General features: G+C 37.3%; 8 protein-coding genes and 1 non-coding gene across 11 annotated transcripts; 3 read left to right on the forward strand and 6 right to left on the reverse strand.

The window, feature by feature from the left end:
* Positions 1-867: 867 nt before the first annotated feature.
* Positions 868-2,609, reverse strand: F33H2.6 (Regulator of microtubule dynamics protein 1). Its single transcript, NM_061216.11, has 5 exons — positions 2,325-2,609; positions 2,089-2,265; positions 1,796-1,932; positions 1,304-1,434; positions 868-1,127 (listed from the first exon to the last, which is right to left on the reverse strand). Exons 1-5 carry the CDS (start codon positions 2,591-2,593, stop codon positions 936-938), a joined length of 906 nt encoding a protein of 301 aa, NP_493617.2. The 5' UTR covers positions 2,594-2,609; the 3' UTR covers positions 868-935.
* Positions 2,610-3,296: 687 nt separating this feature from the next.
* Positions 3,297-9,004, reverse strand: dog-1 (Helicase ATP-binding domain-containing protein). Its single transcript, NM_061217.7, has 14 exons — positions 8,415-9,004; positions 8,241-8,367; positions 7,986-8,078; positions 7,838-7,940; positions 7,714-7,791; positions 7,273-7,567; positions 6,796-7,100; positions 6,419-6,567; positions 6,187-6,345; positions 6,013-6,136; positions 5,770-5,934; positions 5,244-5,332; positions 4,531-4,986; positions 3,297-3,715 (listed from the first exon to the last, which is right to left on the reverse strand). Exons 1-14 carry the CDS (start codon positions 8,992-8,994, stop codon positions 3,487-3,489), a joined length of 2,952 nt encoding a protein of 983 aa, NP_493618.1. The 5' UTR covers positions 8,995-9,004; the 3' UTR covers positions 3,297-3,486.
* A 177-nt stretch (positions 9,005-9,181) lies between these two features.
* F33H2.2 (Protein FAM91A1) lies at positions 9,182-13,775 on the forward strand. Its single transcript, NM_061218.7, has 9 exons — positions 9,182-9,384; positions 9,431-9,582; positions 9,629-9,881; positions 9,932-10,185; positions 10,237-10,409; positions 10,456-10,612; positions 10,702-11,087; positions 11,903-12,628; positions 13,498-13,775. Exons 1-9 carry the CDS (start codon positions 9,234-9,236, stop codon positions 13,694-13,696), a joined length of 2,451 nt encoding a protein of 816 aa, NP_493619.1. The 5' UTR covers positions 9,182-9,233; the 3' UTR covers positions 13,697-13,775.
* On the reverse strand, positions 10,946-10,966 carry 21ur-14221. The gene has a single exon (NR_050766.1).
* set-10 (MYND-type domain-containing protein) lies at positions 13,731-16,722 on the reverse strand. The gene is made up of 8 exons (NM_061219.8): positions 16,658-16,722; positions 16,373-16,591; positions 16,076-16,217; positions 15,939-16,019; positions 15,419-15,642; positions 14,914-15,135; positions 14,234-14,478; positions 13,731-13,972 (listed from the first exon to the last, which is right to left on the reverse strand). Exons 2-8 carry the CDS (start codon positions 16,562-16,564, stop codon positions 13,786-13,788), a joined length of 1,293 nt encoding a protein of 430 aa, NP_493620.2. The 5' UTR covers positions 16,565-16,591; positions 16,658-16,722; the 3' UTR covers positions 13,731-13,785.
* A 432-nt stretch (positions 16,723-17,154) lies between these two features.
* Positions 17,155-19,053, reverse strand: F33H2.8 (TPT domain-containing protein; the record flags this gene model as incomplete). 2 transcript variants are annotated; one of them, NM_061220.7, is made up of 8 exons in its annotated part: positions 17,155-17,326; positions 17,378-17,500; positions 17,716-17,840; positions 17,884-18,034; positions 18,124-18,217; positions 18,290-18,384; positions 18,652-18,843; positions 18,946-19,053. In NM_061220.7, 8 exons carry the CDS (start codon positions 19,051-19,053, stop codon positions 17,222-17,224), a joined length of 993 nt encoding a protein of 330 aa, NP_493621.2. The 2 variants fall into 2 exon arrangements, with proteins under 2 accessions (NP_493621.2, NP_001129770.1); NM_001136298.3 differs by lacking the exons at positions 18,290-18,384; positions 18,652-18,843; positions 18,946-19,053 and having other exon boundaries at positions 17,222-17,326; positions 18,124-18,129.
* Positions 19,054-20,528: 1,475 nt separating this feature from the next.
* On the forward strand, positions 20,529-21,481 carry F33H2.3 (Acidic leucine-rich nuclear phosphoprotein 32-related protein 1). Its single transcript, NM_001381278.3, has 2 exons — positions 20,529-21,142; positions 21,198-21,481. The coding sequence occupies exons 1-2, from the start codon at positions 20,546-20,548 to the stop codon at positions 21,288-21,290; spliced, it is 690 nt and encodes a 229-aa protein (NP_001366886.1). The 5' UTR covers positions 20,529-20,545; the 3' UTR covers positions 21,291-21,481.
* A 541-nt stretch (positions 21,482-22,022) lies between these two features.
* Positions 22,023-26,551, forward strand: gldr-2 (PAP-associated domain-containing protein). Of its 2 annotated transcripts, NM_001026263.4 has the most exons (11): positions 22,023-22,278; positions 22,389-22,517; positions 22,567-22,678; positions 22,734-22,920; positions 22,965-23,284; positions 23,753-24,021; positions 24,067-24,282; positions 24,785-25,412; positions 25,561-25,808; positions 25,863-26,055; positions 26,289-26,501. In NM_001026263.4, exons 2-11 carry the CDS (start codon positions 22,391-22,393, stop codon positions 26,413-26,415), a joined length of 2,427 nt encoding a protein of 808 aa, NP_001021434.1. In that variant the 5' UTR covers positions 22,023-22,278; positions 22,389-22,390; the 3' UTR covers positions 26,416-26,501. The 2 variants fall into 2 exon arrangements, with proteins under 2 accessions (NP_001021434.1, NP_001021433.1); NM_001026262.7 differs by lacking the exon at positions 22,023-22,278 and having other exon boundaries at positions 22,383-22,517; positions 24,076-24,282; positions 26,289-26,551.
* Positions 26,488-27,288, reverse strand: cyn-5 (Peptidyl-prolyl cis-trans isomerase 5). The gene is made up of 2 exons (NM_001392982.1): positions 27,080-27,288; positions 26,488-27,030 (listed from the first exon to the last, which is right to left on the reverse strand). The coding sequence occupies exons 1-2, from the start codon at positions 27,284-27,286 to the stop codon at positions 26,623-26,625; spliced, it is 615 nt and encodes a 204-aa protein (NP_001379232.1). The 5' UTR covers positions 27,287-27,288; the 3' UTR covers positions 26,488-26,622.
* Positions 27,289-27,365: the final 77 nt, after the last annotated feature.

The raw sequence follows: 27,365 nt of genomic DNA on the forward strand, positions 1-27,365 counted from the left end.
AAATGCAAGATTTCGCGCGCTCGGCCAGAGGACGAGTTGGGTGGAATTCTAGGCCACCAGATCATAAAATGGAGGGAAGGAGCAGAATTTGAATTTTAAAGCAATACAATTGAATTTCCGAGAGGCACCACGGAGGCACCACGTTTTCAAGATTTGTTCAAAAACAAGATCTACGAAAACAAGATCCACCAAAACAAAATCTACCTTTTCAAGATCTACCAAAACAAGATCTACGTTTTCAGGATCTGGCACCGTGCCAACTGCGGTTTTCTCTACGCGTGCGTACGCGTGTTGCGTAAATTCTAGAAGAAAATTTCAAAAAATATTCGTTTGAACGCTAAACAACACGCGAACGTAACATCGGAGCATCGTTGTTTCGTTTTCTTCGAGAAAACCGCAGTTGGCACGGTGCCAGATCCTGAAAACGTAGATCTTGTTTTGGTGGATCTTGTTTTCGTAGATCTTGTTTTTGAACAGATCTTGAAAACGTGGTGCCTCGCACCACGGTATCAAGATCTGGTAAAATTCCGGATCTCCGTTTTCCGGATCTACCATTTCCGGATCTACGTTTTCCGGATCTGGCCAACTCTTAAAACGCTATTTTTCTCGGAGAAAAACGTGACAACGATGCTCCGTTGTTAAGCGTCGCGTGTTGTTAAGCGTTTCTTCTAGAAGAAATTTTCAAAAAACAACGTGCGTCGAGTGAATAAAAAAGCGTTTTGTGGGTTGGCACGGTGCTAGATTCGGAAAACGTAGATCCGGAAATCGTATTTCCGGAAAACGTAGATCCGGAATTTCACCAGATCTTGAAACCGTGGTGCCTCATTTCCGACAATATTATTTAGCTGACATTAGACAATTATTAAATTCAAATAAATATTTTTATTCTGTTAAAAATTACAACAATCATCTTACAAATACATATTTTTCACAATCTAAACAACTTCAGTATCCTTGACTCCATATTTCTTCAGTTTCTCGTATGCTTTCTTATGAATAACCGCGTCATCAGAAGTCACAACTGGCATTTTGAATGATTGTTTGAATGCATCAAGTGCTTCGGCTTTTTGTCCTAGTTGTTCGTACACTTCGCCAATGTAGTAGGTATTCGTACTGTAGAATCCGGGCTGAAAATTTGAATTTAACTATAATGATCTGAATTTTTCGTGGCACTATTTACTTCCCAAGTGGAGGAAAATGTTCAAAGTGTAAAAAAATTTGGTCGACAACTTTTCATTTTTGTATGTTTTTGATTGACTATGAGAGATTCACTAAAAGTGTTTGAATTCTGATATTTTTTTACCGAAATCTGTTCAGCCTTTAGGAAATAGTGTAGAGCCTCCTGATATGTGGATGCTGGTGGAGTTGCGAAAATAGCTTTGGCCACCATTCGAGTCGCGTAACCCATATTGGCGAAGGAAAAGTGCCAGACTCCTGAAATTTGAGGTTTTCTTTTTAATTCTCGAAGCGAAATGCAGAAATATCTAAAAAAAATAATGGTTAAGCACCGCCCGCCCCCGTTGATTGAACGGTGAGCTGTAGAGCTTTAATTCGGAATAAACACGGGGTGTCAGAAAGTCTCATTGCGGTTTGATCTACAAAAAATGCGGGAATTTTTTCCCAGAAAATTTGTGACGTAAGCACACTGTTAACCATGCGAAATCAGTTGAGATGTCTACGTCTCACCTCCCGCATGTTTCGTAGATCAAAGCGAAAAGGGACCGTCTGACTCCACGTGAATAAATTCTAACATGATTTTTCTTTTTTTTTCTCTGTTCAATCCGGAATCCCTTACCCAAAATATGCCACGTTGTTGGATCGTTCTCGAAAATCGATAACGCCTTCTCTAAATGTTTCCGCACTTGGAATGATTTTTCGATTCTCGATTTGTTTCCCTCGATCTCTCCAACGTAATCCAGTAGAATGGCATACCTAAAGATAGCCATGTGGCATAGAAAATGCTAAAACTCAGCCGCCAAAAAAGGCAGGTGCTCAGTTTTCGATTTCCACCCTCAGTCATAGTTTTTTTTTCTCGCAAAATTGTGTTGTTCTACCCGGAATAAATAGCGTTTTAACTCCAAATCGTACCATTTATGTGCTCCAAAGCATCCATTCTTTGGCTCATTGTCAAGAGCTTTTTTCACAATTCCATAGGCTTCCAAAATGAGCTCTTTTCGTTGATTTTGATCTTTTGAGAGTTTTCCTTTCTCACAAACCACACGTGCCAGACGCCATAGAAGCTCGGAGCAATTGGAATTTTCAAATCTTAAAAATTGGAAAGAAAAGTTAAAATGGACATTTCTAAAAGTTAATTGAAAATTCACTTTTTCAAAATATTATAACAATTATCGATTAGATAATTATCATAAAGTTCATCCGAATTTCGAACAATTAAATCGAAATTTTTCGGTTTTCCATCAATTAATTGTCCATTTCCTGAGTCCAAATTCTTGTTCTCTTCAGTTTTTCCAAAAAATGCGATTCCAAGCGAGGTTCCACCAGTGATTGCAATTAATTTCGGAAGTTTTGGAGAAGATGTCGGGCGGCGAGAGAAATTCGAAATAAAACGGAGATTGAATACTCGTTTGAACATTTTTTTTCTTCAGAGGCTGCAAAAATTAGACAATTTTAAATAAATTATAAATATTGAAACAAAAATATATTATTAATTTCGATGGCCTTTTTCCAAGTACATAGGTAATTTTTCAAAAAACTCATACTCAAAGACGCATTCACTGAATTATTCCAACCCCCTAATTCCGAATATCTTTAAATTTTTTAAACTAAAAAAGCCTTAAATTTATCGTTTTTTTTTTCGAAAATTCGGATTTTCATCGAGTTGTGATTTGGATATAATAAAATGTTCAATTGACACGGAAAAAACAATTTTCCAAATAATAACCAAAAAAAAAGTTTTTGAAAAAACATGACAGATGGTGAAAAATCCCGTAAATCGACACAGCACGGTGCGCCCCAATGAGACTGCCTCTGGCGCGTTAAGTTTTGGGTGCGAGATTTCAAGCTGAAATATTAAATCCGAGAAGTTTTTTTTTAATTTCACAAAGATATTCGGAAAGAGTCATACGCCAAAACCTTTTTCGAACAAAATGAAAATTTGAAAATTAATTTTGAACACTCGAAAGGGAAAAATTTTGCGTTCAAACTGGTTCCAGGCAAGTTTTAGAAAAATTCTCGTAGGCTACTGAGAACGCTATAATGTTGTCAGCATTTCACAGTTCAAAGTACAAGTGGTGTAAAGGTAAACACTGATAAGTGATAATGAGAGAAGAGAGAAAAAGTTCGGCCAAGCTTTATGAAAATCGATTTGAAAAAAGGGGTAAAAACAATGCATTAGGGAGATTCTAACTTTTAAAAAAGACGTCTAAAAATTGTTTAAGAAAATGAGGAAAAATCATAAATTTTACACGTAAAAAAGATAAGGGGCGGGGGTTTTAATCGAAAAAAAAAAGTTAGAAAAAGTTTAATTCATTCACAAAAATTCTCTTTTTTTGCTTTCTCAACAGCGTGTCGACGCTGGATGAATTCGCGAAAATTCGCATTAAATTCTTTAAAACTCGGATAGCTTTTCAGTTGAGCACGAATCCATTTTGAGACACGAGCAGACGAGGCTCCGCCCACAAGATTTCCAGTTTGACGTTCTAGGCGTTCATCGATCATTAGCATTGCTCCCCAGTCGTTTTTGTGCCGGAGACATCTGAAGATTTAATGAATTTTAGATTGTAGTGAAATTTGGCCAGATGGTTTTTCTACTGATTCCCTTATTTCACGTGATATTATAGATTTGATATTACGGGAACACTAAATCCTGAGAATGCGTATTTTACAACATATTTGACTCGCAAAATATCTCGCAGCGAAAATTACAGTATTTCTTTAAAAGTAGCGCTTATGCCGATTTACGGGCTCGATTTTATTTTCGAATTTGGACAGTGATATTCAATTTTCCTTCGTTGTTCGTATTGTTTAGTCATTTTTGTACTTAAAAAAATTTTATTCATTAACCAACTGTTTTAATAGAAAAAAACGTGTAATATTGCCTTCATTTTGATGAGGAAACTCCTATTTACAAACGTATTTTTACATTATTTCCCGTCTATTGCAGGTTTTCCAGGTGAAACCCGGCAATAGACGGAAAATAATGTAAAAATACGATTGTATGAGTTTCCTATAAGGCAATATTGGACGTTTTTCATTTAAATATTTTTTTTTAACACAAAAATGACAAAACAATACAGAAAAAAAAAGACAAATTAAATACTGCTGTCAAAATTCGATTAGGAAATTCGAAAATCGAGCCCGTAAATCGACACAAGCACTACGGTAGTCATTTAAAGGATTACTGTAGTCTTCGCTACGAGATATTTTGTGCGTCAAAAATGTTGCGCAAATTTCAGAATTATGTGTTACAGTAGAAAATTGCTGTGTTTTGAACATTTGTAGCATAGCATAACATTTTTTAAATAAAAAAAACGTAGTTTTTATTCCACGCGGCTTTGTATATATATTCACCTTCCCAAAGCCTGATTCAATGCTCGATAGGCCTGCGTGGTATACCACTCATCGCCAGTCAAAATCCCCTTTTCCTTGGAATTCTGATCATTATACAACTTTTTCGCATTCACTTGATCATCCATCGCATTTGGATACGGAATTCCGACAGAAATCACCACACGCGCACGATCATCGGCAAAATCAATGCCCTCGGAAACTTTTCCACGAAAAACGGCAAACATAAGAGATCCGTTGATGTTTGCACCGAATCTAGACGGATCGAAGATCGCCGCATCGAATTGATCCATTACTGATGTTAATTCTGAGGATCTTCGCGGCTCGTAGAGCACAACTTTTTTCATTTCGATTTGTCGCATTGTTGAATTACGGATCATACATTGTTTTAATTGATCTAGAACTCGATAGCTGGGGAGAAAACATAGAATTCCTGCTGGCACGTTACTGCATACATACCTGCAAAAAATGAGCTGATTTCTTAACATTCGAAAATTTTCCAACAATTGGAACATTTTTCAAGGCTTTTGTAACTTTTTATAAAAAATTAGACAAAAACTAAGTTTTCCGATTTGAATTTTCAGAAATTATATTTGTTTTAAACAAGTCTTGATTTAAATAACCTAAACAAAATTTGACATTTTTGTTGAAAATCTATTCATTTTTTTCAAGTCTCTCTGAAAGTAGAAAATTCGAAAAATAATCCGCCAACGTACTTGATAATTGCTCCAAGCTCGCAATAAAATGAAGATTCCGGATCTGACGTGTTGCGGTACGTGCACTGAATGCGATTTCCAAAGGGACCCTGGAATTTTTAAATCAATTAAATTAATAAGGCTTTCCTTTTTATTTTGGTAGTTTTTAGACCGTATTTTCGAAAATAAACCTTGTATGCTAGCCGGAGACTTATAGGACGAATGACATACTTTTTCAATGCTAGCATTAATGCTAAGTAAATTAACATAAATTTGCATCAAAAATTTTAAATCCTAATTCCTGCCTCATTTTGGTTTGATCTTCGAGAAATGAGAAGAGACGCAGACTTTTCAACTGATTTCGCATGATGAAGAGTGTGTTGACGTCACATTTTTCTGGGGTAAAATTCCCGCATGTTTTGTAGATCAGCCTGCAATGAGACTGTCTGACAACACGTGCCCTGTCATCTCTTTAAGAAATAAATTTCATTCGTTCGGTAATTCTCAGGGCACCACACGACGCTACCTAACCAAATGTTTTCCTTACAATTGGCAAAACCGCTGCGAAAATGTTATCCTTATTAATGACTTGATCTCCTTCTACTTGTTGCTTGAATTCCATTCCTAATTCGGTTTTCAAAGTGTCCATTGGGCACAGAGTACCCGATGCGAGGACTATAGAACGTGTTTCGTTGAATGCGTCGAAGAAAGACTGAAATTTCGATTTTCACGCTTGAAATTTAATTTTTGTATTAGTTTTATAGAATTATAGGACTTATATTGTACTAACCAATGCTGGACTCATACACCACAAGCTGATCGTAGTCTTGCAGCCCTCTGAAATCGGTTTATGACCCGTCTCTGACATTGACGGATCCTTCCAATCGTCTCCGTCAGCTGCAGCATCTGCTAGCCTGAAAATTGAAACACATTTTTTCATATTTTTAAAAATTGCTTTGAAAACCATGCGTTCTCCTCCTTGTACTGCATGTTTCTGGGTCCCGCCGAGCTTCTTGTCGTTGTTGGTCTTGGATTTCCAAATGAAGTCGACATCGAGACGTCTGCGTCAAAAGTATGATTGAATCGCCCATTTTGATTTATCGGCTCAATAGAGATGTTTAACCTGAAATTGTAAATTTTTGTAGTGTTCGAAAATCCAGAAACCGAACTTTCGTTAATGTTTCGAAAATACCTACCTATACGTGGATTGGTACTGCTGATTTCCAAAATATGACTGAAAATACAACCATTTCTCTATGCAGACTATCGCTGTAGAGCTTGGCTTGAACGCGTCAAAGTACTGCATTTCAGGCTCATTATGCTTCGTAATCGCACTGAAAGACGCCTGAAATCAAAGAAAATTCAATTTGTGATTTAACTTTAAATAATGATTTTTTTGAACAAATTAGAAAATTTTCGAAAGATTAAACATTTCTCGAATTTTTTTTGCGTGGAATAACGGAAGTTTTAGTTATTTATATTTTTAATCGTTTTTTTTCTATTCTCTAATACCGAAATCCAATTAAAAATTTGATACGCCATCAGCCACACCGCCCTGATACCAATTACGTACCGCCACTGCTGCATGTTTGGGTGTCAGTGGTGGTGTGAACAGATCGACACCATTTTCTGGATCGGTCAATGATGTAAAAAGATTTGCAGACGATATTGTGCATGTCTTCACACCATCCTGACCACCTCTAGCCGGCGTTTTCGCCTCCGTCGACACTTGTCGGATCCATCGAAGCATCTCAAGGATCAGGTGTTCAAGGTAGAGAAGATGTCCACGGAATTCTTTTAGATGCACTTCTCGATCTGGAATGTGGAGAAGCTTCTCTTCGATGCCGGTTTTATCCAATTCCGTGTCAACTGCTTTTCCTGTAATTTGAATTTTAGGAAAATTTCCTCACATTTCGGCAGTTTAGTTTGTTTTTTTGTATGTTTCACTCAAAATTCTAAACTATCGAAGAAACTCCGACGAGACAAAATTTGTTAATTCATTATAGCTATTATGTTACATTCTCTTTTTTTCCAGTTAAATCTCACAAACTTTTAATTCTCAGCGACAATATCGAATCATCGAGCTCTTTCTCGGTGAACGAGAAGCTTGCCGCTTCTCTGCACGTGTCTTCGATGTTATGAGCTTCATCCAAAATGACAATCGAGTTTCTTATCTGAACATCTGACGAATTTCGAATCAATGGGTCCACCAGATACGAAAATGGACAGAAAATGATGTCAGCGTCTTGGGTGAGAATTCGGTTTGTGCTGAAGTAGGGACACAGCTGAGGATATGATATGGCCAACGTTTCGACAATTTTTTCCATATCGAATACCACTGTTCCCTGCAAAAATTGATATTGCCCGTTTCCTGAAGCTACTTTTATAATTTTCAATATGGTTAGGTTTTTTTTAAAATTTAGAATAAAATTTTTGATGTAATCTTTAGTTTCCAAATTCAGTTTTTTTAATAAATGAAAAAAAAACGAACATTTCGCTCTAAATGATCCCTTAACGGTAAAGCTTTCTCAAATCGTGGTTTCATAGCACTTTTGAATGAACAACCAATCTGAAATTTTTTTGTTTTAATAATTAAAAAAAAATCGAATTCATACCGAATGTGCACTGTTCACTTCTTTACAGTATTGTGAGATGTCTGCGTGTTTACGAGCGGCCGGATTGATGCAAGATTGTTCTCTGCTTGCGAGAATTGTGTGTCTGAATACAAAATGAGAAGATTTACACTAGGAAATTTGAATTTACTTCAGAATTTTTGCGTATGGAAGACGGGAGAACTCTTTAACGACTTGAGCAATTTGCTTGTGGGTTCGGGTGCCGTAGTAGATTCGGACGCGACTGAAAAATTAGAATTACAGAATATTGTTTGTTATGTTTCCTGGTCTCGCAACGAACCAAATATTTTGGAAGCTGTATCTGTATTGGAAGATCTATTTATTTTTTTTTTTCGCTATTTTTTGCAAAAAAGCAAATTATATATATATATATATCAAATCTTACGGAAGACACGTGCATTTCGTCTCAACGGGCTCCGGTTTTTTTACCGGCTCCAGCTCTTCTTTCAATGTGACGGGCGGTGTTTCTCCTGGTGTATGAGGCGTGAAATCGTGCTCCCATTGTGCCTCGACTAAATAAAAACATTTATGATAAACTCCACTGAAAATAAAATCCTACAAAGTTTATCGTTTTTCACTGGCACAGGCTCAATGAATTCCTCTTCTTCCGGTGGCTCTTCATATACTTTAGATTCTAGCGGTATTCCAATATCGTTAGTGAACACCACCTGTGTTTTTCCTGAAAATCCATGGATTTCACATTTTTCCTTTGATTCTCGCTTCTCATCGATATACTGCTTGAGCCATGCACACGTAGATGCCAGCAGAGCCATAGTTTTGCCACTTCCCGTCGGCGACTCGCCAAGCACATTTTGACTATTTTTCAGCGCCGTCAGAATTCTCACGATCATTAGTTTTTGAGTCGAGTAGAGGCTCAATCCACGTGGCACGCGTACCGGTACACCGAGCATCATGAGCTGCTCATACTCGTCGTTTTTGATCTGAACCCGCTTTCGTTTTCCTTTTGCCGGATTTTTAATCATCTCCCCGGCAATTTCATGGTGTAACGGCTTTTTATCATCGGGTTCTGTTGATGTGGACGGCTGCTCCTCTTTCACAACTTGAAATGCCGATCGGGTATTCGATTTTCCTTTGTTTTTGTTTGCGAACATTCTCCAAAATGCATCGCTTGAGGACATAATTACCTGCAAATGGTATTTTTCTATAAATCGCAATAACGAAAACTTTGAAAAACATTAAATTCAAATTATTTTATTTGGAACCAAAAAACAAATTTTCACCGCGTACGCAATGTGTCGTCACGGTGTTTGCACACATTACCTTATTTGCAGATCTGCAGAGCTCCGCCACGCATATCTTTTTTGCTCAAATTCAGTAGAATTTTAAAATATTTTCCACTCGAAATCTCTGAAGAGGCATGGAAATCGACGACTGTATTCGCGATAATATTCCCTGGGCGAATCTATCTCCAGATATCAAGGTTATACTGGGAAATTCGTCGAAAGAATACGAAAAGAGAGTTTTGGAGTACTCGATTCAAAATCAGCTTCGATATAAGGGGAATTTGAGTAAGTTTTTCAACTTTGAATCTTGATTTCGAACATTTCATTGCAGTACGGCACATGAAAAAGAGCGAGGAAGCGTACTATGAGCAGCTTCTACGATTTTCCGAGTCACACTTGATGCTGTACCCTTATCACTTATCAGACATCACCGTCACCGAGATGCGGCTCTCCCCATTCAGTTATTATGCGAATATTCTTACCGTATGTCTGAAAAATAGTTGATTTTTCAGCAGGATTTAATTTTCAGGAGATGCTAAACACCGAAAAGTCGTACGATTCTCTTCCAAACTTCACAGCCGCCGACGCAGTGCGATTACTTGGGATAGGAAGAAATCAATACATTGAGCTAATGAACCAAACTCGTTCAAATCGGAAATTTCTACGTCGTAGCAAGTCGGCGAGGGAGCTTTTGCCACAAAAACCAACAAAGATGATTGTCGAGTCGTGGTGGAGAACGAATGTCGGTTCGATTCTAGAAAGTGACGTGAAAACACTGAATGGTGCGATTTGTTTTAGTAAATCTTTTTAAAACAAAATTTAAATTATTTAGAAGAAGAGAAACAAGTGATAGATCGCCTCCTCGACACCAACGTGGCAATTCCGGCGGGGCTTCTAAAATATTCTGTTGTGACGTCATTGTATGATCGAGGACTGATATATTTCGATGTTCCTGTTTACGATAACGATTATATCTATGTGGCACCTCTAGATGGATTTGTGATGAATCGGGTGCTAGGAGACTATTTCGAGACTCTCCTCTATAAAATTTTCGTAGCAATTGACGATCAAACAACTGTTTTGGAGGTTTAATAGACTAATTTTCTCATATTAAACACAAAGTTTTCCACATTTTAGATGTCGCAAATCCTACACATCGATCTTCAGCTCGTTAAAAACGCGATTTCCGTGTTCTGCAGGCTAGGATTCGCCAGAAAACGTGTTACCGGCGGAGAGAACCTGACAATCCACACCTCCTGGACGTCAAATTCCACTGTAACTACACCAATGTCACCGATTTCTCCTATGTCGTGAGTGGGAGAAATGTTTGAAAAATTCTTAAATCCTAAGTTACAGAAGTTTGATCACTAGCACATCGGACGAGCTCAACGAGTTGACTAAAACACTGCTACGTGGCGATGACGATGAGACAGACGACGCGTTGTCGCCGGTATCGGAGGATTCAGCTCTTCGAGCTTCTTCGCCAAATCCTTCATTAAATAATTCTGTGGAAGTTAGTAATAGACCGGTTAATACAATGAGAAAATCTCAAAATCTAACCATTTCTGTAGAAAAGTATTAATCTGAAACTTTGATTTTCAGTCATTCCAATCCCTTTCAACATCCCAAACGGCTTCCGACCTATCTGGATCTTCTGGAACTGTTAATAGAGCTGCATTCATCTTCGATTCAACACTTACCGCATTTCTGATGATGGGAAATCTGTCGGCTTCGCTGAAAGGCCATGCAGTAGCACTTTTCGAAGTGGGAAAACTTGCTGACGAGCAAATGAAGGAATTTTTGGAGCAACTAGAGTCTGTAAATCAGTTTGCGGAAGGAGATGCACAGCGATACTCAATGCATGCAACTGCTCTACTGGATTCATTGAAGAGTTTAAGACAAGAACGTGAAGCTGATCTGATTAGAGGAGAAAGTTTGTATACACTTGATGAAAAAAGCAGACAGAGGGTTTTGCAGAAAAGTTATGGGTGAGTTATTATAGAGAGAAAAAAGTGTAACCGAAAAATTTCACACACAACCTCAGCCCTCGATTCTTGGGTGAAATTGAGTTTTCTTAAAAACCATTGGTAATTACAATTTCAAAAAAAAATCTAATTCGCAATTATCTGTATTTAATTTCAAAATTCGTCATACGCTTTTAATTTTTTTAAAGTTCAATTTGCATTTTACAAAAACTTTTTGGCAGGTTTCCAAATTTTGTTGGCAGAGTTTCAAAACTTTTCGGAAATTTTCAAAAATTTTTCTGCAATTTTCCAAACCTTTTTGGCAGATTTTCAAAACTTTTTGGCTATTTTCCGAAACTTTTCGGCAATTTTCCAGAACTTTTTGGCAATTTTCCAAAACGTTTTGGTAGATTTTCAAACTTTTTGGCAATTTTCCAAAACTTTTTGGCAATTTTTCAAAACTTTTCGGCAATTATCCAAAATTTTATGGCAATTTTCCAAAACTTTTTGGCAGGTTGCCAAAACTTTTTGTCTTTAAATTTAAGAGATTGATGAAAATAAATAAATAAATCAAAATCCTCGAACCGAAAAAAGAAGCTGACGGTTAAAAAAACGTTATATTATTTAAAATTCGAATTATTTTCATTAAACGGTTAGATGAAAATGCAAGATACCCTCTTGCATTTTCTTCATTCTATAATGAACAGTTCAGAAACAATGTCTTTTATGAACAAATAAAAAGTTGCAGATTTTCCGTTTTTTTTGCCAATTTTGATAAAATCAATCGTGATCAAAAATCCCCCGACATAAAAAAACGTCGAAATTGTTTTCTTTTCCAGAATCCTAGTTGCAATGGCTCCACTTTCAATCGAAGCGTGTGCAATTCCCGTTCAATCGGTTCCTCTAATCGGTCCACCAAACGCTGAAACCTGCTCCCCGTGGTTCCGTCTCTCAATCTATTCGGCGTGTTCTAGTGGCCCTCCAAGTGTATTTCTTCCACACGGAACTCGTCTAACAACTCTTCCACGTGTACTACAAAGCTTCCAACATCATCGGTTCCTCGTATCAAGTACCAAGCATGAACCACATATTATGACAGCTCAAAATGCACTTTTTGCATTGAATGATATGTTGGTTTATTCATCGATTTTTGTTCAATCAGTACCTCTTGACAGTGAAGATTGTGATAAAATGATCCATGTACCATTTCCATTCGAAGATTTGGAGTGTGAAACTGCATTCTGCAATCATCCAGCGATCAGAAAGCTCCGAGAGCAGCTATCACTAGATTTTACAGCAGGATATGTAATTTTACTTAAAAAATCTGGAAAATCTATCACGACATCAGGCTCAGACATCAGTGGAAGAACAAAAGCGGAGAGCAATATTATGCAGGATGTCTCATTACCAAAAGATGGTGGTTTACTCAAAAAACTGCTGCCAGGCACTTCTTTCGACGATTTTCTACTATTGGATTGTGTTTTTGGAGTACCGTTGTTCAATTCGGTGCTTAACGAGACGATTTGCAAAAGGATTTTGGGGCGCGGCATTTTGGAACAACAGAAGTTCGTTTTTTTCAACAGCCTCTATGAAAATGTACGAAAACAAAAAATTATTCGAAAAAATTATTTTGAATTTTGAAAAGAGTATTATCTTTGCCAAGAATACTTTTCATAATCTTAAAATATCAAAAATAATTTTTTAGAAGTTTCGAAAGTTTAACGTGGCAAATTAATTGCGTAAAAAATTGTGTTTCACAAGAAAAAAGAAAAAGAAAATTGTTCATGTAAAAACCAATTAAGTAAGTAAGTATAAAAACTTTTTGGCAATTTACCAACACTTTCTGGCAGGTTACCAACACTTTGGCAGGTTACCAAAATTTTTTGTATATTCACCAAAACTTTTTCCAATTTACCAAAACTTTTTCCAATTTACCAAAACTTTTGCCAATTTACCAACACTTTTTGTCAGATTAGCAACACTTTTTTAAAAATTAGTGATTACTTGAACTATTTATTCACTTTATTCGCAAAAAAACTAAGAAGCGCAGCAGATTACGAAAAAAAAATTTATCCACGAAATCTGGTATAAATTGAATAAATAGTTCAAGTGTCACTAATACACTATATTCAACAACAAAATAACTATTTTCGATTACGTGACACTTTCTCCGGCAACAAAACGGACTTGTTTTACCAGAGCATTGGGAATTTACCGTATATTTTCTATTAGTGCGGCATCTGCATCCAATAAATTCCACTGTATGCAGCACTGATAAAGAATATACGATATTCGTAATACAAAAAACCACTTAAAGAACCTGGAAGTTCATGTGCAAAACTTTTTATAGCCGTCCACGTGGCAAGATATTTTAGAGAACTTAAAATAAAATGTGCGTGCCCTAATTTTTTTCGTAAATTAGTTTTATTTCCAGCCGCTCGAACATCCAAAACTCGAACAAACAAGTGGTTGGAATGATAAACGAGTTAATTGACACAGCGAACAACGGGCTCATCAAAGGATCACAATTGTTTGTCGAAGGAACCGATCAACAGCGGAACGCACAAATCGTGCCGCCCGTTCGAGCCATTTTCTTTGATTCTAGTCAGCTGATTTCTTATGGAACTATTTGAATTGTGATATATATATTGTATGCTTATGTTAATTAAATTAAACTATTTATCAGAGGATTAAAAATAAATGTGATTTTACAAGAACATTATCAAAGATTTCTCAAATAATTAGTGATTGAATGATGTGTTCCATGGCTAATAATGCTTGATTCGATGGCAAGTTTGATTAGTTTTACTAATTTTACAGATCTTTTCGATGGTGAAATACGAGATATACATTTACATCCAATATACAAACGACGGGTCACTTCTGGAGCGCCGATCCCAAGACGAGTTCTGAAAATATATTAAGTAATGCTTTAAATTCATCTATTCCCGTTTCCGGAAATTATAAATTTTCTAGAAACTCAAAAATTAGATCTTTCAATATTTCGGTTTTTTCCAGAAATAAAATGTTTCAATTTTGTGGAAAATGTTCGTATTTTCATGATTTTAGAAAAAAAAATTCTTCAGAAAACTAGAATCAGATTCGTCTTAAATGTTATTTACGTATACTTTTTCTACATCAACTGAGCTAGGATATTAAGATAAACTTACATAAAATGCTCACTGCCTCTTCCAGCGATCAAGTCCAAATCCAAGTCATTCACATTTTCCAGTGAACTGCTACAATAAGCAATCTGCTCGTCGAGTTGCAAAATTGCCACGTTGCATTCCGCCAGGATGTCTTGATAGTCAGCACGTAGTTTTTGAAGGTAAGCCAATTCTTGTACTGTTGTGAATTGATTTGTTTTATGGAGATTTTCAATAATATCCAAAAGATTTAATGTTGAATGGATGCTCTGCAATTTGAAAAAATTCATGTTTTTCAAAAAAAAGGAGTACTCAATTTACCATAACTGGTACCCAAAAGTTTTTGGGATTTTACCAAAACTTTTTGTCGTTTTCGAAATTTTTTTGCCATTTACCAAAACTTTTGGCAACTAACGAAAACATTTTCGCAACTTACCAAATCTTTTGGCAGGTTTCCAAAACTTTTTGGCAATTTACCAAAACTTTTGGCAACTTACCAAAACTTTTGGCAGGTTTCCACAACTTTTTGGCAGGTTGTCAAAGGCTTTTTGGCAATTTACCAAAACTTTTTTACAGTTTTCCAAAACTTTTTGGCATGTTTCCAAAACTTTTTGGCAGGTTGTCAAAGGCTTTTTGGCAATTTTCCAAAACTTTTCGGCAGTTAACCAAAAACGTTTAATCGACAGTCGATCCTAATAACTAACCTGTTCAAAGGGCAAAAACGCTAATTTCTCACAAACTGAACAGTTTCCAGATCCCTTCACAAATCCCGTGCAATTTTTTGTTCGACATTTTGAGCTTAACCCGATTAGATCCAGTTCTTCATTTTTGCACATTTCACACTGACACGTCAGAAAATGGACTCCGCGGATTGTTTTCCGACGTTCGGATGTTGGAAGCATTCGGGAAACGTACGATATTGTCAGCTGCAGAGTATTGCGTTTAGTAATGCCGTTGAAATAATTTTTTGCATGGGTGCCGCCAAACATTTTGTTGTCAATTTTTGGTTTTTTTTAGTAAAACAGAAAAATCTAAAAACCGAAAAAATAAAATTTGTCGTTTTAGGTTTGTAAAAAGAACCGAAACACCGGCAGGCCTGATTGGTGCAATTCACCCGGAAATTTCAATCTGGGGTGATAAAAGTTCCGAGCAATTGCTTTTTGATTTTGAAATCCCATTTGGAAAAGATACATCAATAAAAATCATAACCTCCTTTGAATATTCCTCTTGATTGGTTCTCAGAAAAACTTGATTTCCTTCAAAGACAACATGTGACGTGGAAGCACACGAATGATTATGCTTGGCAACGCCCACATATAGGCCACTTCCAATCGGCTCAACACGTTTCTCATTGATAATGCTGAACGAATTGCACAAAACACTACAGATTATTCCGATAGTTTTGTTTGTCTCCAAAGATGTTGGGAAAATGTCTGAAAAAAGTGGCAAAAATTAAAAAAAAAAGGGTTCTACCAAAAACGACTTATTTTAGCTACAGCTACATCACTCTACTTTTGGTTACGATAGCTGGAAAAACTTGTTCCTTCGCGTCAGAACCCAAAGTCAGTAGTTTGGCTCAAAAATCGAACTATTTGCAAGAGAAAAGGTGCAAAGTTTTTACGTGGTCGTGAATTTTATTACTGAAAGTATTTAAATTGGGACCACGCAAACTAATATGCTCCTCTAAAAACTACAGTGAAACAAAAATAACTAAAACTTTTCAACTCACTCTGCCCTGAACTGCTGATAATCGTTAAAACATCTGATAAAAATTGATTATGCTCTGGACTTGATCGAAATTCTTTGTAATCTGAAAATATCGGTATGTGTGTCAAGATCAGTCCTATTTCAGGTAATATATCTTACTTGTCTCCAAATCTTCTAAAACAGCCCCATTGAAACTTGGCGTCTGTGTGGAACGAGATGCCAATAAGACTCTGATGCATAGCTTCATGGTCAGTGTCATTGGAGTTGAGGAGCCTTGGCAACGCAGGATTTCACATTCGAACTGCAAAACATTGGAAATATGCATCGGATTTTTATAATTTCTTAAATTATTTGAAATTTTGCCAAGTGGATTTTTGAAAATTTCTTCTAAATTTTCCCAAGGGATTTTTTTTTCCAATTTTAATGTTTTTTTTCAAAGTATCACCCAAACAGTACCTGATGACAACTTTTCCAATCTTTTCGTTGACATTTCAATGTACAATATGATACCGCTAAACAATCGTCGCATGTCAGAATTTCCGTTTCTTGTGAGCTGTCGATTTCCAGAAAACACGTGGCACAGTACAATTCCGAGAATTGTGGAGAGAGCACAGCGGCAAGCGGTTGTTCACGAGCAACTGTGTACATTTTTTGAGAGAGAAATAGAGGTTTAAGCTGAAAATGGATTACTGTAAGTGTAGGTTACGGTAGAATTAGATCTTGAGAAAAACAAATATTTACAGAGAATAGTTTGAAATTGAAATTCGGAGTGGGTCGCCAGGTGACAATTCCCAAGTTTGTGTTTGAATCTGCAATGAAGTCCTTGAAATGTAAATGACATGGCAATTTTTCAATATAGTAAAGCTACGTGGTAGTTTCCTAATCTTTACTTCTCTAAATTTTAGTAAAAAAGTGTGAAAAGAAATCGATAATAGAAAATTATTCAAATGAGATATCTCCAGGCGATATTTCTAGTCAATAAATACCATCATTTGTCCTTGCACATATTCTAGCGTTTACAAGAAGAGTATAATAATATCGATTCGGTAGAGCGTACTTGCATTTTTACATTGAAATGATTACCCAGACCTGGTGATGTGTTTAGAATAAAACTGGTTGGAACATTTAAAATTATTTCTACGTGACAAGCTTTTGATTCGTAGCAGACCTAAATTTGTTGCTTTTTTCCCCAATTTATTGTCTCAATTGAAAATAGCCCAATTGTGCTTGTGGTGAACTTTTTTTTTTGAGAAACGCATCTTATTAGACAAACAGGTCTCTTTTTCGAAAACAAAAACAATTTAATTAAGATCTTGTCCAGATTCTGAAAATTGCTGCAAACCCGACAATTTTGCCGCCAAATGCAATTAGGCTCGGGTGAGCCATATTTTGAATAATCCATTGAGCACACTGTAAAAATCAAAATTCATACAAAATTCGGATTTTAATCAAAATAACTACCGATGCCAATAGGTTTCTGGAGTTTTCTAAAACCAAGTAGACACTAGGTGATAGGGATAAGGTAAGCCAGAGATGACTGTAGAGATTGCAGATCATGAATATGAAGGAGAGAGACATAAGCACCTGGAAACAACCAAAAAATGTTGTATGTATTTCTATTGTATAAAAGATAGTTCACTGACAAAAAGCAATCTTTCGAAAAGATTATCTTTTCGATGTCCAAACATAACTTTCAGAAATGTAACTACCGAACAGTTATAATATTACAAGTTTAATTGTGTCATATGCTGGTTTGATATTTAGCAATTCCCTCACAATCTCTTTCACCCAGAACTCACATAATCGATAGACTCCCAGCTTGCAGTGACCTCCACACTGCTCAATAAATACGAAACAAGAGCCGGTAGGAAGAGTAGAATAGTAACAAATCGAGTGTATTCCAGCATAAAAGCATTGATATGACCTAGAAAACTCTTAGTTTGATAAAGAGAAAAATATTTTTAAACCTTTTCCTAAACAATCCATCGAGTTTTTTAGTAAAATGAACGAGAGGGCTCTTGAAATTGGGAGCAGAAATGCGGACATCAAAGAAACTCCCGTATATTCCATTTGTCCAGGTTCAAGCCAGGCTATTGACACTGCGATCGCAAGGGGAGCCTGCAATAAACTAGCATTACGCCGCAGAAGAAAACTCAGCCACTCCCAAACACCCACGACCGATTTTTCTACATTTTAGGCCATCTTACAATCATCCAACAGTCCGTTTTAGTCAAGCCCTTCCCATTTTGACGCGTCGAGTAGTAGAAGAGAATGCATCCGGCAAATAGGAAATCGAAACTTCTGAAAATGAAAACAACCATTATAGAGTTTTCACATCCCAGAGGTTAAATACTATTCTTGAGCGAATCGTACCTGACAAGAAACAGCTCTCCGGTTCTGTTGTGTGAGTTAGCAAGAGAGGCAATCAGAACCTCGAGTAGTTTGGCACCGGCTGCCGGGAGAAGTATCTGAAAAGATTTCCACGTGGCACTTTTTTTTTTGCATGTTTTTGAACTTGGCACAAATGAATTTTTGAAGCTACATTTTCCGCACGGTGAACTATCATATGTGTCTTGTAGTTTTCTTCTACACAAAAAACACTAAACTTACCGAAAACGGAAGATATTGACACAATACCTACGAGTACGGTAGCAGAAAAGTCTTGTTTGTGCCAAAATCCGATGTCACAATTTCGGATTAGGAGCTTTACTTGCAAATGGCGAAAACAAATTTACCTTCTTGGGAATATGCGCCTGTGGAATATAATTTGCAAAATGGATCAGTTTCAGAAAAATGAAGGTGAAGAAAAACTGGGCGAAGCTTGTGGCGATGAGCTTAATGTCCAATACAAAAAATAGTACATTATGAGCCGCCGAGAGCACAAATGCCGATGCAAGTTCAAGGAGAAAGTAGTAACCAGCTTCTGACTGTAAATTATTTTATTTTTTGAAGCAAAATAGTGAGTTATTTTTTTGGATTAAAAATCTTGTTTTTAAATCGAAAATCAATACAATTAAAAAAAATCAAACCTTTGAAACCTCCTTTTTCTCAGCTGACATTTTGGTAGCAAACTCAGTGAAATCTATGTGGAATACTGCAGGGATATGTTCGTTTCGTTTCACAGAGAAGAGGCGCATCGAACAATTTGGGGCATCTTGATGAGATTTTATCGAATTCTCGGAGGTGTGTAGTAGGTTTTATGGATTTCAGAGTGGATTTCAGAGTGAAGTCATTGAACTTTCTGGGAAACATCTGGGAAACAATATCCGACAAAAGCTCAAAAACGCATAGAAGATTTAGTTTTAATTTGATTGATCCCAATTAGTTCACTTTATGTATTTTTTCACACAGAAAAATACAATTTTCGCTCATTTTTTTGTGAAAAAAATACAAATTTCTATTCAATAATCATATTGTTCAATATATGTTCTATATATGTTCTATAATTTTTCCTTTCGCCAGCTCACTTTCCAGAGAAGCTCTCGATCCGCCCTCGATCCGCCCCTAAACCTGCCCAGCGGAGTAGCATATGAGACTTATGCCGTTTGATGAACCATGTTTAGAAACGGTTATCCGTAAACTTTTAGCTGCAAGTCTCCATAATCAAGCTCACGACATGCTCTTAAAGACATCTAAAACAACACTGTAACGTAGCACTTAGGGATCAATATTCACTTCGGAAACTCATGTCTCCGCGGATTTTGATGGAAAAGTTATCAACTTTACACGTTTGGAGTTGAAAGTTTTTTATCAAAAAAATCTTTGTTTGAGATTAAAGCATGTGAAGTGCGGTAAATGTTATTGTTAAATATGTTAATGCTGTTGATGCAATTTTTATGCTTATATCTGGAAAATTTTGAAAATTGACCCATTACAAAGGAAGTAGATGAAATTAATCTCAGACTTTGACATGACATGGTATTTTTCCGATCAAATAGTATTATCCATACCAAAATCAGAGATTGAGTTCGTCTACTTCCCTTGTTAGTGTTTGCAGTTACATTGTTGTTTTCGCTTTCTTTGAGCGTACGCCGTGAACTTGGTTCTGAAGATTCGCCGCTAAAAATTTTCAAATCACCGTTTCTAAACATGGTCTATCGACTGACATAAGTCTCTTATGCTATTCCTCTGAGCACCTTCACATGTTCCCCTCGTCAGTGGTGTACAAACGCGCTCCACTGCTAATGCATTTGATTCTCAGCGCGCGCAACCAAATTTGTTTTTCGCGCGCTCTCCTCCTAATTTAGGCCTTTTTTCTTGGCAGTGTATCGATTTTGTTCGTTCGTTGAGCGTTGCGCGTTCATTGTCATTATAGAATCGTATATAAAGCGAATAGAATCAGTCTATTCGCTTGGAATTTTTAACATAGCCTTCCAAAATTTGCTGCACCATCGTTTCATTGATTTTATCCGTGTTTCTTGAGTCATTCGTGCGTGATGTAAGAAACTGGACTCTAAATGGACTAAGCATTTTTATACTGATTGTGACCGTCTAAATAGCTTTTTTTATTCGACTTGTTTCCAATTCGGAAAGAAACTCCATTTTCTGTTCGATTTTTTAATTTTCTCTCTTGTCTCTTACATCTCAACTTTATTTTAATGCCTCTACCTTCAGACTACATCCTCAATCATGCCGTCTATGGCCGAAATCTACGTCAAAGAGCTCAGAGAGAGGGATCCAGCTACTGTCGATACTCTATTCCTCGACAACGCTGAAGATGGACAAATCGGAGGACTCACCGACCAGCTTATCAACTTGGAGATGCTCAGCATGGTGAAGTGCGGACTCACCACACTCGCCGGGTTCCCAACTCTTCCAGCTCTTACCTATTTGGATATCAGTGACAATCAGCTTGGAGACAACGCTTCGTTTGATGTTCTTGTGAAAAATGCTCCAGATCTTAAGAAGATCACACTCGCCAGCAACAAGCTCTCTTTGGATAATCTCCGGTGCTTAAAGGTTCTTCCAAATCTTTTCGAGCTCGACTTGTCGAATAATCCAAGTCTCGGACTCCTCGAGGACTATCGTGAGAAGATGTTCGAGATGATTCCATCGCTGAAGATTCTTGATGGATGCGATGTTGATGGAGAGGAAGTTGAGGAGGAGTTTGCCGGTGAGGGAGGAGAAGACAGCGAGGAGGGAAGCGGCGATGAAGATGGACCCGGACTCAGCTATCTCGAGAAGAGCCAGTTCTCCGACGACGAGACTGACGATTATGCTCCAGAGGTTAGTTTTCGGACTCATATTTCAGAAACGTATGTTCTTAATTTCAATTTTTCAGGGAGGAGACGCTGAACCACGTGGGACAAAACGTGGAGCTTCTGATAACGGAGAAGAGCCAGACAACAAGAAGGCAGCTGGCGACGACGAGTAAACTTCGACGCCTACGGACTCATCATCTCAACCTAATATATTTATTTCAAATATTTTTTCCAAAAAAACTTCCCTCATTTTCTTTATGGCTGCGCTGTACACTAAACCCCAACTTTAATGATCTGAAAAACTGAACCCAAACCACCAGACACTGCAACAACTTTTTGATGAATAAAAAATCTTTAACATTAATCTATCGTTTTATTTTCTTTTGTGGCTTTTGTGTGCATTCTATACCATATTATATTACTGAAACACTGAATTCTGAGAATGCGTATTGCGCAACATATGTATATCTTGCAGCGAAAACTACAGTAATTCTTTAAATAACTACTGTAGCGCTGATCAGATTTTACGTTGTTTATTTTCTAATTTTTTGATGAAAACTATAAAAAAGGCATCGAATTGACAAAAAACACGAAAAATTAGAGGAAAATTAAACATCGCCTGCCACAATCCTAAAAACAATTTGTTTCGAAAGTATCAGCTACAGTAGTCATTTAAAGAATTATTGTAGTTTTCACTACGAGATATTTTACGCGTCATATATGTTGCGCAATACGCTATTAATACGGATTCTCAGAATTTATTGTTCCCGTAATAGTTCTGCCTGTGTGTAGCGCAAACTTCAAAAGTCAATAAACTCGAAATTTGAAAAATTGCCAAAAACGAGACTCCGAAATAACGGGCGCGCGTGTTGTTTAGCGCTTTCAGTCCACATTACTTTTCCCCCACATTTCTCCCAATTTGTTAGGTTTTGCTCATATTTTCCCACATTCGAAGTATTGAGAGTTTATTTTTCCATAAAAGAACCGATTTTCTTCCTAAATCCAGCTGTGCGGTCATTTTTCACGTAGGCATATTTTTTCTCACAATTTTAAGGATTTCTGCGTTCTTTATCAAATGAAAGGTCCCATTTCTTCCAATTTTTAGGTTTTCTGGTTCTCTGCGTTCCATCTTTGAATGAATCTTCGATTGTATTTTTATATGTAGGTTTTCTACTTTCATGTCTAGACATGTCTCCCAATAACGTTGATTTTCTTTTAGTTTTTAGGTTTTCTGCGTTTATTTTCATTAAGAATCAAATTTCCTCTTTCAGAAATGTCGAGAAAACGAAAAATGTCACAGTCGAAAAAGCCAAGCTTACCACGCCGTCCAATTATTCAAAATCTCACATTCATGGGAACTGAATTGGGATGCCCATTGTTAGTTCAGGACATGGATTCCAGTAAGACTAACAAAATTAAAAGAAATAAATAAATATATGTGTATTTCAGTGAACAAACGTGGTGAAGAGCCTCCGGAGAACGCTGACGTGAAGCGATTCATATCGTTCGCCACAATTCCAGCGTGTTGTCTGCATTCAAAAGGAACCGGCCAAGACGCTCAGTCAGTAAATTTACATATTATTATTGCAATTAAATCAATTCTTTTTAAATTTCAGGTCCGCAGACGAGTCGGCAGGTTACGCAATGCTCGACTTTTTCAAACTTTACATCTCTAATGGATTCAGAAGTAAACTTCTCAATTGTGCAAGTGATGAAGAAGTAAAAGAGTTGATTCCTCAAGTTCAACCACTTTTTGAACAATTCAAAGCTGCAATTGCAGCTGATTTTCTGTCGATCAGCAGAGTTTGAACGTCATTTCGAAATTTTGATTTAAAAAAGTTTTTCAGTGCACTCAATTCGAGTTGACTCCAGCAGCGAGGGCACGCGGAAAAGAGCTTAAAAAGCGTGTTCTGACAAATTTAAAAAACGCGGGAGTTGGATACACAACGGTTACTCCTAAGAAAACTTTAAAAAATGATGATGATGACGTGGAAGAAGACGTGCCGAATGAAACAGTGGACCCCAGTGATGCTCCAGGATCATCATCCAGTGATGATATTGTTATCGTTAGAGAAGTTGCGAGCGAAGCATCGCCCAAACTTCGCAAGATGCGAGAAATGGACGGAGCGAAGAAGAAGCTCATCGAAGAAGCTACAATGCGCCTGGGGTACTTTAATTCTGCGATTTTTGTCAAAAATTGTAATGCGAACCCGCGACGCAGATTAAATTGCTGAAAATTCATGTATTCCCGATTTTTTCGCTGGTTGTTCTGAAATTACGGGAAAATGCGTAATTCTAGTAAAAATAGACTCAAAATATTGAGTATAGTTACTAGGATTTTTGACATGTTAGCAAACCGATATATATCTAGCTAAACTTAACATTTAATTTTAAAATCCGTTGGAAATTAATTTTTTTAAAATAAAATAAAATACATGTAATGGGGTTATTCAAGTAATATAGCAAAATGTATGTAAATACATTTGTGACGTCACAAATGTATTTAAATACATGTTTTTATATACTTGAATACAGTCGTGACGTAATTTTTCTAATTTTCCGACACTACTTGAATAACCCCATAAGGTACAAAAATTGCTGCTAATCGTCTTTCAATGAAATGCTATTTTTTTAGTGAAAACCGCCGATCTCCATCTCTCGACTCTGACACCTACTTTGGAGAATGTCAACAGCTGCTTCACGGTCCAACAGAAGTCTACTGTGCCCGTCCCGAATCGAACCAGTTTGTCCAGCAGTACGAAGAAGCGAATTCAACTGAAGCATCTGAGGATGAAGACAAGGAAGCTGTACCGATGAAGCGTGCTCGAGTGGATATAGAAGAAGACGACGACGACGTCATTGTTCTGAATATGACCACCTCTTCTGGAGTTTCGGATAAAAAAGGTAAGTCAGAAGTCCAATCGCAGGCTTCTTAATGAAAAATTCAAGACGTTTCAGGTTCTGAGGACGAAATAGGTGATATAGTTGACGAGTGGGATGCAAATGACGAGGAGGAGAAGACTGACGAACTGGAAGAGCTTGAAGATGACGATATTCAGATAATTGAGGCAGGGGATCAAGGAAACGGTGTAGAAGAGGTCTCAAGCACAGTGATTTCGGTGGAGACTCCCAACAGTTCTTCAGATGAGAATAAGATCTACAATGGTACAGTTTGAGAGAAATGTATTCCTCACCTTACAGTTTTTGGTACTTGTGTATTACATGTCCTCGTTTTTAAAGTATTTTTAAATTATAAAAAATAAAAACGTGTACCATAGTTTTGTATCTGTAGGCTTAGGAAAGAACCATTTCTTAGCCTAAAGAGGAAAAGTGCATACAAAATTAAATTTAAATGGAGAAATTAATGAACATTTCATCTAATTTAAAAAGGATGACATGTAATACACAGGTACCCAGTTTTTGTTGAAATTCGAGGTGGTTACTGCAAGGAGCCAGAAAACACGTTAGATACAAAATCGGCCTGAGAGAAAATTATCAACTTTTCAGGCGTTTAAGGCGAAAAATCATACATTTTTAACACCAACACAAAAAAGATTGCTCCGAAATCAAAAATTGTAGGATCCTCCTCGAGGAGTACACGAATTGCGTATATCGACACTCGCCCAACTGTTCCATTTTCAAATATATAATACAAAATTATTTCCAGGCCACCAAACGCATCAAATTTTCCGAGAAGTTCGCCAGTTGCCAGTCAATTATCAGGCACGAACCATCGGTGTAGTGCTCAACGAGCGGATCGCTGGCTCCGTCGAGAAGTTTGTGAACTCGATCACCAAAAAGTCGTTCAATTCTGTCAAACAATTGTCTAAATTGGCATGGGATCACTACCTGGGAAATGCACAACCGGATTTTGTGTTTCTCAAGAAAATGGAGGCTCGTCAAAAGCTATTCTCGGAGATCAAGAAGCTGTTCCCTGACACAGAGATCAAGCTCCAGACAACTGGCTCAACAGTGAACGGATGTGGATCTTTCAACTCTGACATGGATCTTTGTCTATGCTTTCCGACAAATGGATATAAAGGACAAGTATGCGACGATTTTCACTGCGACAGAAATTATTCGACGAAAATTCTTCGCAAAATTGATAAGGCGTTTCGAAGATCGCATTGGAGCCATCCTCTGAAGAAGATAATCAAGACAATGCAGCTGGTGCCGGCGAAAGTTCCAATTGTGAAAATGATTTTGAATGGAGAATTTGATGGAATTGAGGTTGATATTAATGTTAATAATATCGCAGGAATATACAATTCACATCTCATTCATTACTATTCATTGTTAGTTTTTTTCTCAACAAAAAATCAGATATTTCAAAATTTCGGCTGAATTTAGATAAAATCTTCAATTTTGTAACCGAAAAAATTAAAATGTGTGCCAAGTTTGAAACGCAATTATGAAATTTGCAAGATTTGTTTCTATTTTCAGAACGGATGCCCGGCTCCCAGCTCTGGCCCTACTCGTGAAGCACTGGGCGATGGTTACTGGAATCAATAACGCACAGGACGGATTTCTGAATAGTTACACGACGATTCTTCTCGTTGTGCACTATCTTCAATGCGGTGTCACTCCAGCAGTCATTCCGAACTTGCAATACTTGTTCCCGCACAAGTTTGATCGAAAACTTCCGCTTAATGAGCTTCTTCTGTTTGGCGATATTGCGGACAAGTTGCCCAGTAATTTGAAGTGCTCTTTTTATTATCTGTCTTACTAAATTTAACCATTTTCAGCAAGTCCTCCCAACACGTGGTCGCTTGGAGAGTTGCTCATCGGATTCTTTCAGTACTATAATGAATTCGATTTCACTAATTTCGGATTTTCAATCCGCTCGGGTCAAGTCATTCCTCGGGAAAATCTCCCCCGTGATCTCATCAACAGTCCGATTGTCGTTGAGGAGCCGTTTGATGCGATCAACACAGCCAGGTGAATATTGGAAAAAATGACCGTGTGTCGAGGATAAGATTATTCAGTTTTTGGCTAAAAATTGATTTTGAATCAATTATTTTTTGTGTTCACGCTCAACTCAACATCTAAAATAGTATAGATGGTTGATTATAATTCATAATACCAAAAAAGAAAACATCAATTTCCTGTCTCACTTCAAACACGGTTTGACTGTTAATCACTGAAATATAAGCTAAAAACTAAATTTTCAGAACTGTACGCGATGTTAGCCACATGAAATCTATCAAATCCGCCTTCCGCTGTGCCGTCCAAATAATCTCTTCAAATAAAAATTTTACAATGCGTGATCTCGGTGTAAACGTCACAGAATTTGACTAAAAAGTTAATTTGTTCTTTTTTTTTATTCGCTTCTTTTTTCTTATAGTGTTCGTATAGTGTTAATCAATACATACTTTGTAATATTATTTAATTGGAAACGCACAAAAAAGTCGATAAATTAAAAAGAAACTCGAATTACTCTTTAATTCAGGTGTCTGAAGTCAGGAGAATCACAGATCGATATTTAAAAAGAGAAGTCATTTGAGCTTAGACGACGGCCTCGCGTTCAACAGAGAATGGAGTGTCGACGGCGATGTGTCCAGAAGCGGCGATGATGACGTCTTGCTTCGGGCGGTCCCCAGGAAGCTTCTCGGTCTGTTCGATCTTGCGGACCACATCCATTCCTTCGAGGATCTTTCCGAAAACGACGTGGCGTCCATCGAGCCATGGGGTCTTGACTGTGGTGATGAAGAATTGGGATCCATTGGTATCAGCTCCAGCGTTGGCCATCGACAACCATCCGGCTCCGTAGTGCTTCAGCTTGAAGTTCTCGTCGGCGAACTTCTCTCCGTAGATAGAGCGTCCTCCGGTTCCATCTCCACGGGTGAAATCTCCTCCTTGAATCATGAAGTCTGCGATGACTCGGTGGAACTTGCTTCCTGGATATCCTTCTCCCTGAAAATTAAAAAAAATATTTTGAAACTCGATTTCTTGAGCTGCAAACCTTTGGCTTCTTGGCGAGCTCAATGAAGTTGGTGGCGGTCTTTGGGACGGTTTTTCCGAAAAGTCCGATGACGATACGTCCGATTGGTTTTCCTCCAATTTCCATGTCAAAGTAGACCTTGTCAGTGACCTTTGGTCCTTTGGCATCGTCTCCCTGAGCAAGAGCTCCGACAGCGAGCACGGCCGCCACAACAAGAAGCGACTTCATACCTGCAAAAATTATGGTGTTATATTGCGAGCAAAAAAGTTTAAAAAAAAGCAATAGTAAGAAAATGTAAATAGTAAGA

This window comes from Caenorhabditis elegans, chromosome I, assembly GCF_000002985.6.
Source record: "Caenorhabditis elegans chromosome I".
Lineage (NCBI taxonomy): Eukaryota > Metazoa > Nematoda > Chromadorea > Rhabditida > Rhabditidae > Caenorhabditis > Caenorhabditis elegans.

Bases quoted from the DNA above. Each gene is read 5' to 3' on its own strand.
- F33H2.6 (NM_061216.11), bottom strand. From the start codon at position 2,593: ATGTTCAAACGAGTATTCAATCTCCGTTTTATTTCGAATTTCTCTCGC. The intron at 1,435-1,795 runs GTAAGGGATTCC...CTCAAATTTCAG, and splicing joins AACAACGTGGCATATTTTGG to GAGTCTGGCACTTTTCCTTC. The intron at 1,128-1,303 runs GTAAAAAAATAT...TCAAATTTTCAG, and splicing joins TAAAGGCTGAACAGATTTCG to CCCGGATTCTACAGTACGAA.
- dog-1 (NM_061217.7), bottom strand. From the start codon at position 8,994: ATGTCCTCAAGCGATGCATTTTGGAGAATGTTCGCAAACAAAAACAAA. The intron at 6,568-6,795 runs GTACGTAATTGG...CTTTGATTTCAG, and splicing joins CCAAACATGCAGCAGTGGCG to GCGTCTTTCAGTGCGATTAC. The intron at 4,987-5,243 runs GTACGTTGGCGG...CATTTTTTGCAG, and splicing joins GAGCTTGGAGCAATTATCAA to GTATGTATGCAGTAACGTGC.
- F33H2.2 (NM_061218.7), top strand. From the start codon at position 9,234: ATGGAAATCGACGACTGTATTCGCGATAATATTCCCTGGGCGAATCTA. The intron at 9,385-9,430 runs GTAAGTTTTTCA...ATTTCATTGCAG, and splicing joins TCGATATAAGGGGAATTTGA to TACGGCACATGAAAAAGAGC. The intron at 10,410-10,455 runs GTGAGTGGGAGA...CCTAAGTTACAG, and splicing joins TCACCGATTTCTCCTATGTC to AAGTTTGATCACTAGCACAT.
- set-10 (NM_061219.8), bottom strand. From the start codon at position 16,564: ATGTACACAGTTGCTCGTGAACAACCGCTTGCCGCTGTGCTCTCTCCA. The intron at 16,020-16,075 runs GTAAGATATATT...CGATATTTTCAG, and splicing joins TTTAGAAGATTTGGAGACAA to ATTACAAAGAATTTCGATCA. The intron at 15,643-15,938 runs GTGAGTTGAAAA...CACTTTTTTCAG, and splicing joins TATCAGCAGTTCAGGGCAGA to ACATTTTCCCAACATCTTTG.
- F33H2.3 (NM_001381278.3), top strand. From the start codon at position 20,546: ATGCCGTCTATGGCCGAAATCTACGTCAAAGAGCTCAGAGAGAGGGAT. The intron at 21,143-21,197 runs GTTAGTTTTCGG...TCAATTTTTCAG, and splicing joins CTGACGATTATGCTCCAGAG to GGAGGAGACGCTGAACCACG.
- gldr-2 (NM_001026263.4), top strand. From the start codon at position 22,391: ATGTCGAGAAAACGAAAAATGTCACAGTCGAAAAAGCCAAGCTTACCA. The intron at 22,921-22,964 runs GTTTGAACGTCA...AAAGTTTTTCAG, and splicing joins ATTTTCTGTCGATCAGCAGA to TGCACTCAATTCGAGTTGAC. The intron at 24,283-24,784 runs GTACAGTTTGAG...AATTATTTCCAG, and splicing joins TGAGAATAAGATCTACAATG to GCCACCAAACGCATCAAATT.
- cyn-5 (NM_001392982.1), bottom strand. From the start codon at position 27,286: ATGAAGTCGCTTCTTGTTGTGGCGGCCGTGCTCGCTGTCGGAGCTCTT. The intron at 27,031-27,079 runs GTTTGCAGCTCA...TTTAATTTTCAG, and splicing joins AGCTCGCCAAGAAGCCAAAG to GGAGAAGGATATCCAGGAAG.